At 39.2% G+C, this 12,487-nt stretch overlaps 2 protein-coding genes across 4 annotated transcripts; both read right to left on the reverse strand.

The window, feature by feature from the left end:
* Positions 1–1,516: 1,516 nt before the first annotated feature.
* LOC112179766 (UV-B-induced protein At3g17800, chloroplastic) lies at positions 1,517–5,634 on the reverse strand. Its single transcript, XM_024318245.2, has 3 exons — positions 5,397–5,634; positions 4,376–4,638; positions 1,517–2,494 (listed from the first exon to the last, which is right to left on the reverse strand). The coding sequence occupies exons 1-3, from the start codon at positions 5,550–5,552 to the stop codon at positions 1,690–1,692; spliced, it is 1,224 nt and encodes a 407-aa protein (XP_024174013.1). The 5' UTR covers positions 5,553–5,634; the 3' UTR covers positions 1,517–1,689.
* Positions 5,635–6,361: 727 nt separating this feature from the next.
* LOC112175928 (U-box domain-containing protein 32) lies at positions 6,362–10,575 on the reverse strand. 3 transcript variants are annotated; one of them, XM_024313664.2, is made up of 5 exons: positions 10,427–10,575; positions 10,038–10,222; positions 9,238–9,855; positions 7,882–8,874; positions 6,362–7,289 (listed from the first exon to the last, which is right to left on the reverse strand). In XM_024313664.2, the coding sequence occupies exons 3-5, from the start codon at positions 9,812–9,814 to the stop codon at positions 6,577–6,579; spliced, it is 2,283 nt and encodes a 760-aa protein (XP_024169432.1). In that variant the 5' UTR covers positions 9,815–9,855; positions 10,038–10,222; positions 10,427–10,575; the 3' UTR covers positions 6,362–6,576. The 3 variants fall into 3 exon arrangements, with proteins under 3 accessions (XP_024169432.1, XP_040366443.1, XP_040366442.1); XM_040510509.1 differs by having other exon boundaries at positions 9,238–9,872; XM_040510508.1 differs by having other exon boundaries at positions 9,238–10,222.
* Between the last annotated feature and the right edge of the window lie 1,912 nt (positions 10,576–12,487).

The following is a 12,487-nucleotide window of genomic DNA, read 5'->3' on the forward strand; positions in this document are numbered from 1 at the left end:
CAGCCCTACCAAACATAGCCTAAAGCCAGGATAGAAAACAGCTCTTTTGTCCTAGGCCACAACTCTGAAACAGATGAAAACATGTGAAGCAGCAGGTGCAAAAAGCACCGAAAGCAACTTTGGCCTTTTCCTTAAAGATGCTTTTGCTTTTCAAAAAGAAGAAGGTGAAAAACATTTCACCTAAAAGAATCTGCTTTTCGTCGTCCGACCTTAATCATCCGGAGCACTCACAAAAGCAGAAAATGATGGAGCTGTCCTGTACATTTTTGTGTTTTGAATTCTAGTTTGAGTTCCGCTCTCTATAAAAGGAGTTCTAGGTTCAGTTTGTAAGGCATCAGAAAATTGAGCATAATCATATTCTCTCAAGAAGTAAGAAAGCCATATTAGTAGTGTGATAGTAGCAGGGTTTTCTGTAAGTCATTTGATGCGGTGTGCTTTTGATTCCAAGTAAGTACTTATAATAAGTTATGAGTAACCCAAGAGTGAGGCTCTGGGTTCTATATTTGTATTTATGTTTGAATAAATAAATTCAGCTTGTGCCCAGTACACTGTCACAAATTTTTTTTTTTTTCTGCAGTTGTTTACTTATTAGCAATAGCAGTTGTTTACTTATTAAGCAGTAGCAGTTGTTATGTTCTTTGCTTTAGAAACTGAACCCAAATCATACTAAGGCAGCAATGATTCCGCCCTGTTAGTAGCCGCTTAGACAAGAGGTCGTTAGGTGAAGTTGTGGCATGTTGAAGGCTAGTCCTTAGGCTGATACTGTGTTGAGGCTTTAAACAAAAAATATAGGCTGTTACTGTGTAAAATTGTAAAAGGGTAAAAGAGAATAGAGTGTGTCCTTATCTGTATAAGGAAAAAGGTTGTGGACTTTTGAGTTTGTCAGGTAGTCCTTTGTAGTTGTCTATTCCTTTAACTCATAATACATGGTTTCAATAGATTATGAGAAATTCCTTCTTCAACCGTTTTGACGAATCTCGAACTTATTTTTATTAAGGCAAACTCTTTAAAATTAAACTGAGTAGTAAAGTTACAATAATTACTGTGATAGTTTATCTTCAAGCTAGATACGAAATTACCATACTTGTAGTGCTGTACATGAAAAGGTTGGATTTTGAGTTTCTAGAATAAACCATGTAGGTGGTGTGGTGTAAAATTCGAACTTCGCCTTGTCCAAATGCAGGGTTGCTTTAATTTTCTGTGGAGTCAAGAGCAGCCAACTTTGCTTTGTCAACGTCGCAAGATTCAAATAGGTGGCTGAATTTTAAACCACCCTCTCCGACGAATCTGACATTGGTCGATCGTCCGTCTCACCCCTCTAAAATTTTGGCACATGCCTCCTGCAAATCATAACGAAAAGAAAGAAGTAGATAGCTCATTGTATTATACATATTTTACTTTCGGACTTTTTCTGTGCTTTCAAATACATTGTTCCTACTCTTAGTGAGGATGTAGCTAGCAATTTACTTAAAAAAAAATGTATGTGCTTCTGTCTACACTGCTCCGACTCTCAGCATTCAGAATAAAGTGCAGTATATCTAGAATATGATCCCAATATCAGTAAATTTCAGTAAAAAAAAAGTTTCCTAACCAATATATTTACAGGAAACTCATTACATATACCGGGCTCAGCACATTACGATTCATGCAGGCTTTCTGGGTGGGTCGATTAATCAACATACATGATCTCTAGCTTTGGACAAAGTTATATTTGGATTCAACATAGGTTTCAGCATCCCACAGGAATGATCCAAATGCAACAGCTTCCAATACTAGCATTGTCAATCCAGTGAAAGTAAGTGAAATCACTTCATCGTTGGATGTATCAATTGAACCATCCCCAGCAATCCTGATGTCAGGTTTCCCAAACAGGGCTTGCGTCTGGTTTTCAATCAAAGAAATAGCTTCCTTGGACCTCATAGTAGCATATCTCTGAAGAGTCTCTGCATCCAAGTACATCACATAGGATCTCAGTCGATAAGACTTGCTTTCCCCATTATCCATGAGGCCTGCTTCATCACCACCATCAGGAGGTATCCTGAACAAGGAATCAGGATCCCATAGCTGGTTTGCTGGTGCCGGATCCGGATCCTGAGTAACGCGTTTTGGAAGGATGTTCATGGTTCTCTCAAGCTGAAACCGCTGATCAACTCTTTTGAGGAAATATCCATACATTATTGAAGCAGCATACAGCTTTCCAAGTTTTATTTTGCTAATCTCAACCAAGGAAGAAAGGGGACCCACACCGACAAGTCGTTCTCCAAGCACAAGAGACAAGTGGCTCTGTATCATCTCAAATGCTTCGGAAGAATGAACAGATTCTAGTTTTTGTTCTTGGTTCGGCCAAAAATCCACTCTGCCGGTAGGATCCGAGGTTGCTGATATCTTGGGGATCATTGAGATTTCATTCTCCACAAACTTTTGCACTATTAAGCAGTATATTATCTCTTGCAGTGCCGCTCGCCTTTCTTTCTCTTTGACCTCAGCTATTCTCCTGAAATTCATGATTTCATTTGCGTTACTCTGACAATTCTAAGCAAACAATAGTTGGGGGAAACAAGTGAAAGTAGCAAGCACCAAATTGTTAACACACTGTATAATAGGTTTTAGACTGTAGAATATATAGAGATATTATGGCATCGTCTAATAACCTAGTTCATGTATAGTTAAAAGTGAATAGTAAGAAAGTAAAGGAAGGAAAAAAACCCAACAGATTAAGCTAACAGGGAAGATGGTGATGGGAGATCACCATGCAGTAGAATATTTTGGGGTATCGTTTGTGGTCTGGCCAAAAACGAAAAGACAAATAAACAGATACCTTATGGTGGTCTAGTTCAAGTCATGGTGGGTGAGTGGTGACAGAGCACTGTTACCGCTGATGATGGTGATGTATTGTGGTAGGTTTACATTACTTGTGGTGTTTCACTAGATGATATAGCTAGTTGAGTTGACAGAAATGGTGAATGGACTGCTCTTCAATAGGCCAGGGGAGGGTAGTGATTTAGCAGTTTTGCAACTGTAGGAATTATAATTGTATTCAAATGAGGCTAGCAACAGTATGATTATACGACAATCCTAGGGCTTCATGGCAGTGGTAAAAAACTCTGAAGCTGATCTTAGTGGCATTTAATTATACATTTATACATCTGCTGATAATTATCACATATTTAAGGTCAATGTGGTATTACTAAAGAAAAGTTAACTATCAAAATAGATGATCAAGAGAAAAGCCATCTAAATATTGACACAAAATTGTGGTAGTACTATCCCAGTCCAAAACGCAAATTAGAGTGCCCAAAGAAATAAATAGTCCCATTTGAAAAATTGCAGAAGACTTCGGCTACTGAAGCTATTAGTTGCATAACCTTTTGATGAAAACGGTACAAACAAATTTTGGCTTTAATGCCATGATTCTTGTTTATATCAAATTCGTGAGGATACAATTTCATGTCAGTGAGATATATATTAGTTGACACAAATAATGAACACTGAAACTGAAAAAACAAAAGTATGAAGAAGAGAACTCTCAAGGGAATCCCAACTCTACATGGTTGTAGAAACAAAAATACTAGAAGTAATTACAACATTATGGAGAAGAGATACAATGTCACTCCAGGACTCAAAATGTGTTTACGAAATGTACTAAAAAGCCACATAAATAGGAAACACATACAATTGTGAAGGAGAAGCAATCATTGATGATTAACTAGTAAATAAACTGGTAGCTGCCAATAAGTTCAGAGTATGAGTAGAGAGCACATAACATCAGTACAACAATTGGTGAAAAGAACAATATCTACGGTAGAGAGCACATAACATCAGTACAACAATATCTAGTCTCTTTTTTTGGTGAAAAGAACAATATCTATGCCCTATAATATAAAAGTCTCCAAGGGGTTTCTAACCCCTGCCAGATTCCAATGCAACTTTAACTATTCATAACTAGTCATATAGAACTCTATCCTATGAAGAAGGCAAAGTAAGTGTGAAGTGGGATGAAAGAAGCAGTGTAGACTTACTGCAATTTTTACAATCTCCTAATAGCTCAACTAGCTGTAGTATCTCATAATTTGAAACTAAACACAGAAACACCAATTAATTCCAATTGTACCAAACCCAAACAAAGTGTGTATTCAAACCCCATATTTATTAAGCTCTTGCATACCATCAATACAATTTGAATACAATGCACGTACACATTGCTAAACCATTTTGCTCAGCAATGATACTGGCAACATTTTGCAAACGAACTCCCAACCATAGACTAACATTTTTTCAAAATGAAGAGTTGTGTCAAAATATGAAAAATTTACCCTCTATCAATCTATTCGACAACAAAATTAAAATAACTACTATGAGATATCTCAGTACTTACTTGTAAAGGGGACCTTTAGATGTTGGAGATTCTTCTTTTACGGCATCTCTATCAGTTTGAAGTTTCTCGAGCTGCTGATCAACAGCTGCAGGTAGTAGATGTGGATGTGTTTGTAGTATTTGGCCCAAAAGCTGGCCAGCAGGGGATTCAAACTGAAGAGGAGCAACCGGCACCAAATTATCACTTGAATCCTCCGATGCTCTCACAATCAAGCCTCTGGCTGGGCACTTATACAGTCCATTTCCAGGCTTTGGGAGACAACTCTAGAAAAGGAAGAAAATATAGCAAAATTATGTTAAGTGCATCCATAAAAAACCAGGCTTGAAGCATAATATTAAGGCATATAGAAACATGGTGCATAACTATTCAATTACTTTATCAATTAATCTAAAGGTAGATTTGCGCGACTACTAGTACAATAATATTAAAGTTTTAAGGAGTAGGCAAGAGACTTAAAAGGTACCACCCAATTAAATAGTACTTCCGTTCTTCCTTACAGTCATAACTTAAAACTAAGAGCTATTAAGAATCAAATTGCGTCTTTCTTTCCCCTCTGCATTCGCAGCAAGTAGACATCCTAAACATGTATATTGACACAAATCACGAAAGACTATCAATATAATAATTGCAATCTTTAGACATTACTACTGATTGGATTTTGGAAGTCCTATAAGTTTTAGTTTTCTGTTTTATACCAGTAACTCTCCATAAATAATGCTAAACGGTAGGTGTTTCTTGCAACTCACATGCACAGTTGTGATTAGCTCCTTGAATTCATTCATCCATAGATAAACGCTTTGGAATCAAAAGGTTTGAATTTCAAGATACAAATATGTAGCATTGAGAGTTTAGCAGCATAGGGTTTAGGGATAATCAGTCAATTAGTGAAGTAATCTTCAACGGCAAATTAAGTGAATCAACAAAAAAAATCACACCATAATTTTCCTATGGGTCTTGTCTACTCTCTGAACTAAGAGGAGGAATCTTTGAAAAGAAGATGAATGAGTGGAAGAGAGCTTACTCTGAAAAATCCACCGGAAATGAATGACTTGGAATCAGAGAGCGAGTGTGAATGGGTGTAGGTGTGGGAGTGGAAGTGTCGGAATTCCGGCGACCGGAGACCTCCGCCTGAGGGAATTACCAGTGAAACGTCGCCGATGACACCTGAGACCTGCATTTTGAGGCCCTACGGCTCTGAGAGGAGAGAGAGAGAGTTATGATTGAGGTGGAAGGAAGTCTTGGTGGTTAAAGCTGTTTGTTTGTTTTTTCCTTTTATATTTAGTTTCCTTTTCTTATATTTAATTTAAAATGCGTTCAAATTTACTTTTATACACCTCCTTATTTCAATTTTTTTTTTTTTTTAGTTCCAAAAAATACACGATAAGCATTTTACGTGACCTCCATTTTGCTTAAGAGTCATGCTTTACTTTATTAGTCAATTAATTTTGTGTAGTTGAATTTAAATTTAAGGGTGGAAAATAATGAGGCAAATAAATTCATTTCAACTACCCCACGTCTTCTTTGATTTAAAGTTTCTAAAATTCAGTTTACTTGAGTGTTGTAGGGGAGACTTGTAAGTTGTAACTAATTAAGATATGCACTAAAGTGATTAGCTGGTGAGTGAATTTTTGCTCAATGGAGTGTAGGTAACTTGATCTGTTCATATTGGTGAAGTCGCACTAAACACGCTCCTAAACTCTCGAATTAGAAGGGCGCTCGACACGATAAGGGTGGGTAGAGAACCACAAAATCCAATCTAACCCTAAAGAGAGAGGTTTACGGGCTAAAGGAAAATTACGGTGAACTAGCCTTGAAAAATGAGTAATATGGGATTGGAGGGGGGGGGGGGGGGGGGGGGGGGGGTTTATTTTAATAAATAGTCATTGAATAATTATTTACATTTGAAAACTCAATATTTGGAAGGAGCCACTCATTATTCCGATGCACTAAAGAAAAATAATTTCCTTTCAAAAAAAAAAACGAAAATCATTCAACGTTCCTATATTGTCATTTGTATTGTAAATGCCACAATATCTCAAGCGAAAAACAAACAAGATGAAAACATATGTGACAGATCACAGAGGATGTCAAAAGAATCTTATACCAGAGAAGCGCTGTCACAAGACTCACAAATCTTCCGCTCTTCCATGCCAGTCCAGGAAGCTTGCACTCTGGCCAAGAGGCCAAGACATAGTGGTATATCAAGTGTTACCTGCAGTGTCGATTGGCAATGCTGCAGATCCTTCTGGCAAGGGCGGCCACACGAAAGCCGGTTTAAAAGGCGAGACTTTGGGCGCTGGAATAGACCCGGAAACAACCTGGACTATGGTCTGGCTCTTAGGCCTCTCGTAAGCAATGGGATGAGAGCAGGCCAGCCCAAGAAGCAGAAGTCTTTGCGCTTCTTCAACATCATACTCATTTCCAAGCCTCTCATCCACGGCCTCAAGCACACGTCCTTCTCTATGCAACGACCACACCCAATCAACCAAAAACTGAAACCCTCCGATTTCGGTGTACGGTCGTTGACCGCAAACAACTCCTAGAACCACCGCCCCGAAGCCGTACACGTCGGACTCGCAGGTCATCTCTCCAGTGAAGAAGCACTCGGGGGCAATGTATCCCATTGTGCCCGTCACACCTTCGGCCGGTTCTGCGCTTCTCAGGCCGAAGTTGCCAAGGCGCGCGTTGAAGTGGGAATCGAGCATTATGTGGCTGGCCGTGATATTTCTGTGGACTACTTTGCAACGGAACTCCTGGAGGTAATGTAGGACTGAAGCCACTCCAGATATGATCTTGTACCTCTGGTTCCATTCTAGGGTTGTATTTTCCGGTCCGGAGAATAGGTGGTTGTCTAAGCTGCCATTTGGCATGAACTCGTGGACTATGAGTAGCATCTTCTTTTGGCGACACCAACCTGTTTGTGATGAAAATCTTTATGAGAGTGAAAAACCAGAGCAACAGAAAGAATCAGATACAATTCATCATCAGAACCATTCATTTTCTCAACCTATTACATATCATTTCCTCGAACAATCAGCTAACTCGGAGATTTCTAGCTTTCCAAATGTCTCAAACAAAGAATTACAGTTCTGGTAAACCTTTAGCAATTTAGGATAGACAAACTGTCTATTGGCTTGACAAAATTACTGATCTCCATTTGATCCTTTTTTGTTTTCACTTTTCAACTGAATTCTTTTAAAGGCCAAGTACAACTGAAGCCTGAATGATTTCAATTATGATGTCACATTACCTGGTGATAAAGATGATGCATGCATATTCATCTTTATCACCAGGTAAGATGAATATCATAAACTTTAAAATCCTAATTGTTCAAATGGATAATTCCTAATTAATTTGAACATGAATATGCATGTTTCATAAACTTTAAAATCCGTTGAGCATGATAGGTGATATTAATTTACCAAAACGGAGTAAGTAGACATTAACAACTGTGATAGTAGTATGTGATAAATGATAATTGAAGTACGGTTTAAATAATTACTCACCCAGCAATGGGACAATATGTTTGTGGCGCAGCCGGTAAATAATGGTGAGGTCAGCCAAGAAATCCTCTTTACCCTTGATCTCTAGCCTGGAGCACTTCTTCACTGCCACTTCAAGATTTTCCTTCGACAGCAGTCCTCTGTAAACCACAGATCCACCTTGACCCAAAGTGTGCTTCAAGTCAAAGTTGTTGGTAGCTTTCTTTAGCTCCCTGTAACTGAACTCCCTCAACATCACTGGAAGACTCTTCAAAGCGTCTAACCTGTTCGAGTCCCTTCCCCTGGCCCTAGCCCTCTTCCTCTTGTAGAATGACCGTCGGGTCAAGCATTGACACCCATCCTTAAGAAGCTTCATCTTCGAGTTTTTCTTCTTTCTAGACATACTCAATTCCTCCGAAGGAACATCCAATCCAGCTGTAAATGATGGTTGTTCAGGTACGTCGCCATCCACTACTGTCAACTCTGCCTCTACATTCCTTGCTGAAACCAATGTCGTCTCCCTCACATCCCTTATTTCATTCACCTCCACCATATCCAATGCAAGTTGTTGTTTTTTTGCCACACCACTTATCCCTTCAATTTTCTCCACCACCTCTCGTACACTCCTTAACACAACCGAGGTCTCCTTCACATCTCTCGCTACCTGCACTATTAGTACACATAAGTGCCTTTGAAGAGACTCATCCAATTCAAAAAGTTGGCTGGCGAATTTGTATGTTTCGTTGCTGGTCCATTTATGAACCTCCGAGCACTCGCGAACCAGCTCCGCACCACTCTTCATTTGCATTCCAAAAGCTTCTAGTTCCTTCTTTGGGCGATCCAATGCCATGTTGTTATGCTGTGATATATCTTCAATCAATGGCTTTAAGCAGTCTAGCGTGGATTTGAGATGTCCAATAATTGGTCCAAGCATCAATGTCGACTTGTCCTTCACTTCTATAACGACATCAAACAGAACCTGAAATGCAGCTTCTAATAGTCCTTCTAATGATTCCACTGTCATTACAACACCAAAATCAGAATGCGTTTTTTTTTTTTTTTCCCTTTCTTCTTTCCTTTCACTCTATAGATTGAGATATGTGGAGAAATTAAGTTCAGTGACTCCCAATAGGTTGGAATCCAAAAAAACTATAAAACAGGAGGTCTATTCTCCAAAACTAATTACAATACAAACGTACTCTCTGTTGTTATAAATTGATCACACAATACATAAACTCCAAATGTAGGATATCAATTTTCTCGTGTACTTAATTGGTTTTGTAAAAGAGAGAGAATGTGTGATGAAATGGTAATGACATTGAAACTCTGTATTCTAATTGCAAATATAGAATTTAAGAATGAAATTTCTAAGAGATTCACCTTGTGCTTCGTCACTCCCTTCTCTTTCTGTATTACTTGCAGAAGCCGAGGTCGACCTCTCGGTCGAGTCCCCCGCATTCTGCTCCAGTAACTTCTTCACTAGACCCTTCATTTCAGGATCATTGATCTGCTGCAATATCATCTTCAACATACCCTTCATTTCATCGAGATCATCACGGTTTTGCCTTGACAATTTCAAGATCTCCTTCACATCCCTTGCTTGCTGCAGCTGCAGATTGTTTAAAAGTCTATCAAGAGACCTATTCAATTCATAAAGTTTGTCGTGGCAACCATCCATGCAGCAATAGTTGTACATTCGAAAACTGGACATCCTGCCAACGAGTTGTGCGCCTTCGATCATTTGTGTTTCAAGATCAGCTATGTCATGGTTGGGGAGACTCAATTCATCATTAAACTCCCGTATCTCTCGAATGAATCTGGCCTGTCCTGTTAAAGACTCTAGAGTGCGTTTCATATGAGTGAGGAGGTATCTGAACTCTGATTTCCTGTCCGCAGCTCGCGAAACACGATCATACAACACTCCAAATACTGACCCTGCTAGTAACTCCAGGGCCATAATTACAAGTACAGCAGTCGAGACCAGAGTCTGGGAACTTCCTGCAGTTATTTCCGATCTTCTACTTCCTTAGATAATTGTACTGTACTGATGTGTATGGCATACATTCGATTACCTCTTACAGGACTCTTTTACTCAAACAAGAATTCATTATGCTCTGAGTTTTATAGTTACCATATGGACAACTCGACAACCCATGAGTTGTCATAAAGATAGAAGTTACCTGAAAACGCAGCTTGTTCAAACACATGAATACTAAAGAGGCAAAGAACGTCTTTTCCTTGCTCGGCCCCTTCACTATTTCATCTCCTCACCACACCACACCTCACCCGCTGTATATTCCTTTTTTACTTGTCCTCCTTGTTTCTTTTTCATATAATCTCGATCTCAATCTTTCTCTTCTCCTCTCTGAACAAAGTAAAACAGATGCATATAAGAACTTCCCTAATAGGATATCAACTCAGGCCTACACACTCTTATGAAACTTCAGAACTCTAGCTGGAAATGCATCAAAGACCCGAAAATCCAAGTTGAAACATGTTGCGTAAAAAATTGGCCTAACTACAAAACAAGCAGAATTCAGCAAAATAAACAAGTCAATCAGAGACTTACCTCCTCTAGATAGGTCGACTACTGGGTTTTTACTCAAAACTCCCTAGTCATACAAACTCGAATGAGATTTCTCCAGAACAGCAACACCGTCTAAGATAATAGTCGACGGTCTTCTGAACTTTCATGGTACCTTCCGAGTTGAAAGGTTGACCGACCACAGTATTATATATGGTCGTCTGAATGAATTTATGTTTGGTAATGTACATCAGCTTTTGCACCCTGACTAATAAACTATGCTTCAGCCTGCCTAGACCAAACTCCTTTGGGTGGAACGTGCTGCTTTATATTCAAACCATGTGCTCACTAATCGGGCAATTATTTTTAACTCTGTTCAGCGTTCACTGAGACGAAACTCTCTTCTTAATTTATTTTCCCGTGAAATTCTTACAACTGAGTTTCAACTTTGGTAACCTTAATTACACATGAAGTATGGAAAGGGGAAGCTAGACCAGAAAGACTCAAATCTTGTCCGTCTGAACTCTGAAGTATTGTACTTACCTTTGTAAAAGTTATTTGGCTTTACAAATTTGGGACTTATAGCACAACTAGGATAGGACAAACAAAAAAACAAAACAGAAACAGAAAATCGCAGGAATAACATGAAGGTGTTGAAGGAAATCGACTTATGTGTGCCTGATCAAACTAGGATTAGTTCCATGATTGTAATAGGAGAGACTGTTCTAGAATTCCTAGTCCTATTTGGAATAGTTTTCCTTGTAACATTAGAACATGTACTTTGTAATCCCTATATATAGGGCTTCTATTCTCAATAATGATATACACAATTCTCTCATCAATCTCTCTCAAATCTCTCATTCTTAAATACGTTATCAGCACGAGCCCTAACCCTGAAATCAAAAACCAAAAACCACAAGAAAAATTCCTTGCACCTAGCCACGCTAGCCGCTCCACCACTATCGAAACTCACTGCCGCTGCCCTCCTGGCTCCTGCAGCATCGCCCCACGTCTGCTGCCACTGCAGCACAGCCGCACTCCCGCTTCCTCTACAGCACCGCCGCACGCCCATTGCATCCTTCTCCTCCCACTTTCTCCTCTCGTTCCTGTGCATATCAGTTTGTTTGCAAGCCCCGAAACATCCAGTTCGGACCTCTGATCAAAATTCTTCCTTCATCAAAGTTGTTCACCTCTGTCTCTTCTATCTAACCTCAAAATTTCAGCCCTATTGGATCATTTTGAGACCTATACACCAATCGAAGTGGGAGCTGTTTAGAAGTGAATCTGCTCCGAATTTCAACAAGTAAGTTTTTAAGATTAAAGTTCCTGCTTTTGAAATTTACTTTCTTCTTCTTTTTCTCGGGGACTTGCAACCCTTCTCCTACATCTCACCTTTCTTGTAACGTGGGTTAGATTCTCAAAGCGGAACCGTAGGGAGTTCACGCTATATACGAACTAAGAGTGTTCGTAAAACATGGACTAAGAGCGTTTGTGAGCATCGAAATATTACGAACTAAGAGCATTCGTAAGCTACGGACTAAGAGAGTTCGTAAGCTACGGACTAAGAGCGTTCGTAAGCATCAAAATTTGACCATTTAAACGTCATTGTTTTGATCTAAATCCAAACTTTGGAGACTATTGTCAACAAAGACATTGGTTATAGCTCTTTCACAACAAGGCTCACCCAAATTAAGCTTGATGTCTAGGAAAATAGTTGAGATAAGTGGTACTTAAGCGAGCTTTGCTCCCCCGACATCTTCTCTTACTTTCCTGGTCATGCTTAATTGGAGTTACCGAAACGATTGAGTAATTACTACTTGTCTAAAGCTTGTTTTGGATTAAAATTTTGATCTAGAAACTTTGACATAATCATTGGCTTTCATTGAAGTAAAGTATCGATTTTGATTCAAACTTTATTCATTCAAGTATGTTTCCCGGAGAGCTAGAATGCCTCATGGATAGTGCTACTACGCACACCATACTTCGAAATAGATAGTTATTTCTTGAGATGATGCCTACTCGATCTTCAGTGACTACGATGGCAGGGTCATCTAAATTGATTCATAGTCGAGGACCAGCTCAATTCTTGTTGCCACATGCACAATC

The sequence above is a fragment of the Rosa chinensis genome, chromosome 7, assembly GCF_002994745.2.
Source record: "Rosa chinensis cultivar Old Blush chromosome 7, RchiOBHm-V2, whole genome shotgun sequence".
Lineage (NCBI taxonomy): Eukaryota > Viridiplantae > Streptophyta > Magnoliopsida > Rosales > Rosaceae > Rosa > Rosa chinensis.

Coding starts and splice junctions, on each gene's coding strand:
- LOC112179766 (XM_024318245.2), bottom strand. CDS start 5,552: ATGCAGGTCTCAGGTGTCATCGGCGACGTTTCACTGGTAATTCCCTCA. Junction 4,639..5,396: donor TTTCCGGTGGATTTTTCAGA/GTAAGCTCTCTT, acceptor TTCCTTTTCTAG/AGTTGTCTCCCAAAGCCTGG. Junction 2,495..4,375: donor TCTAAAGGTCCCCTTTACAA/GTAAGTACTGAG, acceptor CATGAATTTCAG/GAGAATAGCTGAGGTCAAAG.
- LOC112175928 (XM_024313664.2), bottom strand. CDS start 9,814: ATGGCCCTGGAGTTACTAGCAGGGTCAGTATTTGGAGTGTTGTATGAT. Junction 8,875..9,237: donor AGGGAGTGACGAAGCACAAG/GTGAATCTCTTA, acceptor TTGTAATGACAG/TGGAATCATTAGAAGGACTA. Junction 7,290..7,881: donor ACATATTGTCCCATTGCTGG/GTGAGTAATTAT, acceptor CATCACAAACAG/GTTGGTGTCGCCAAAAGAAG.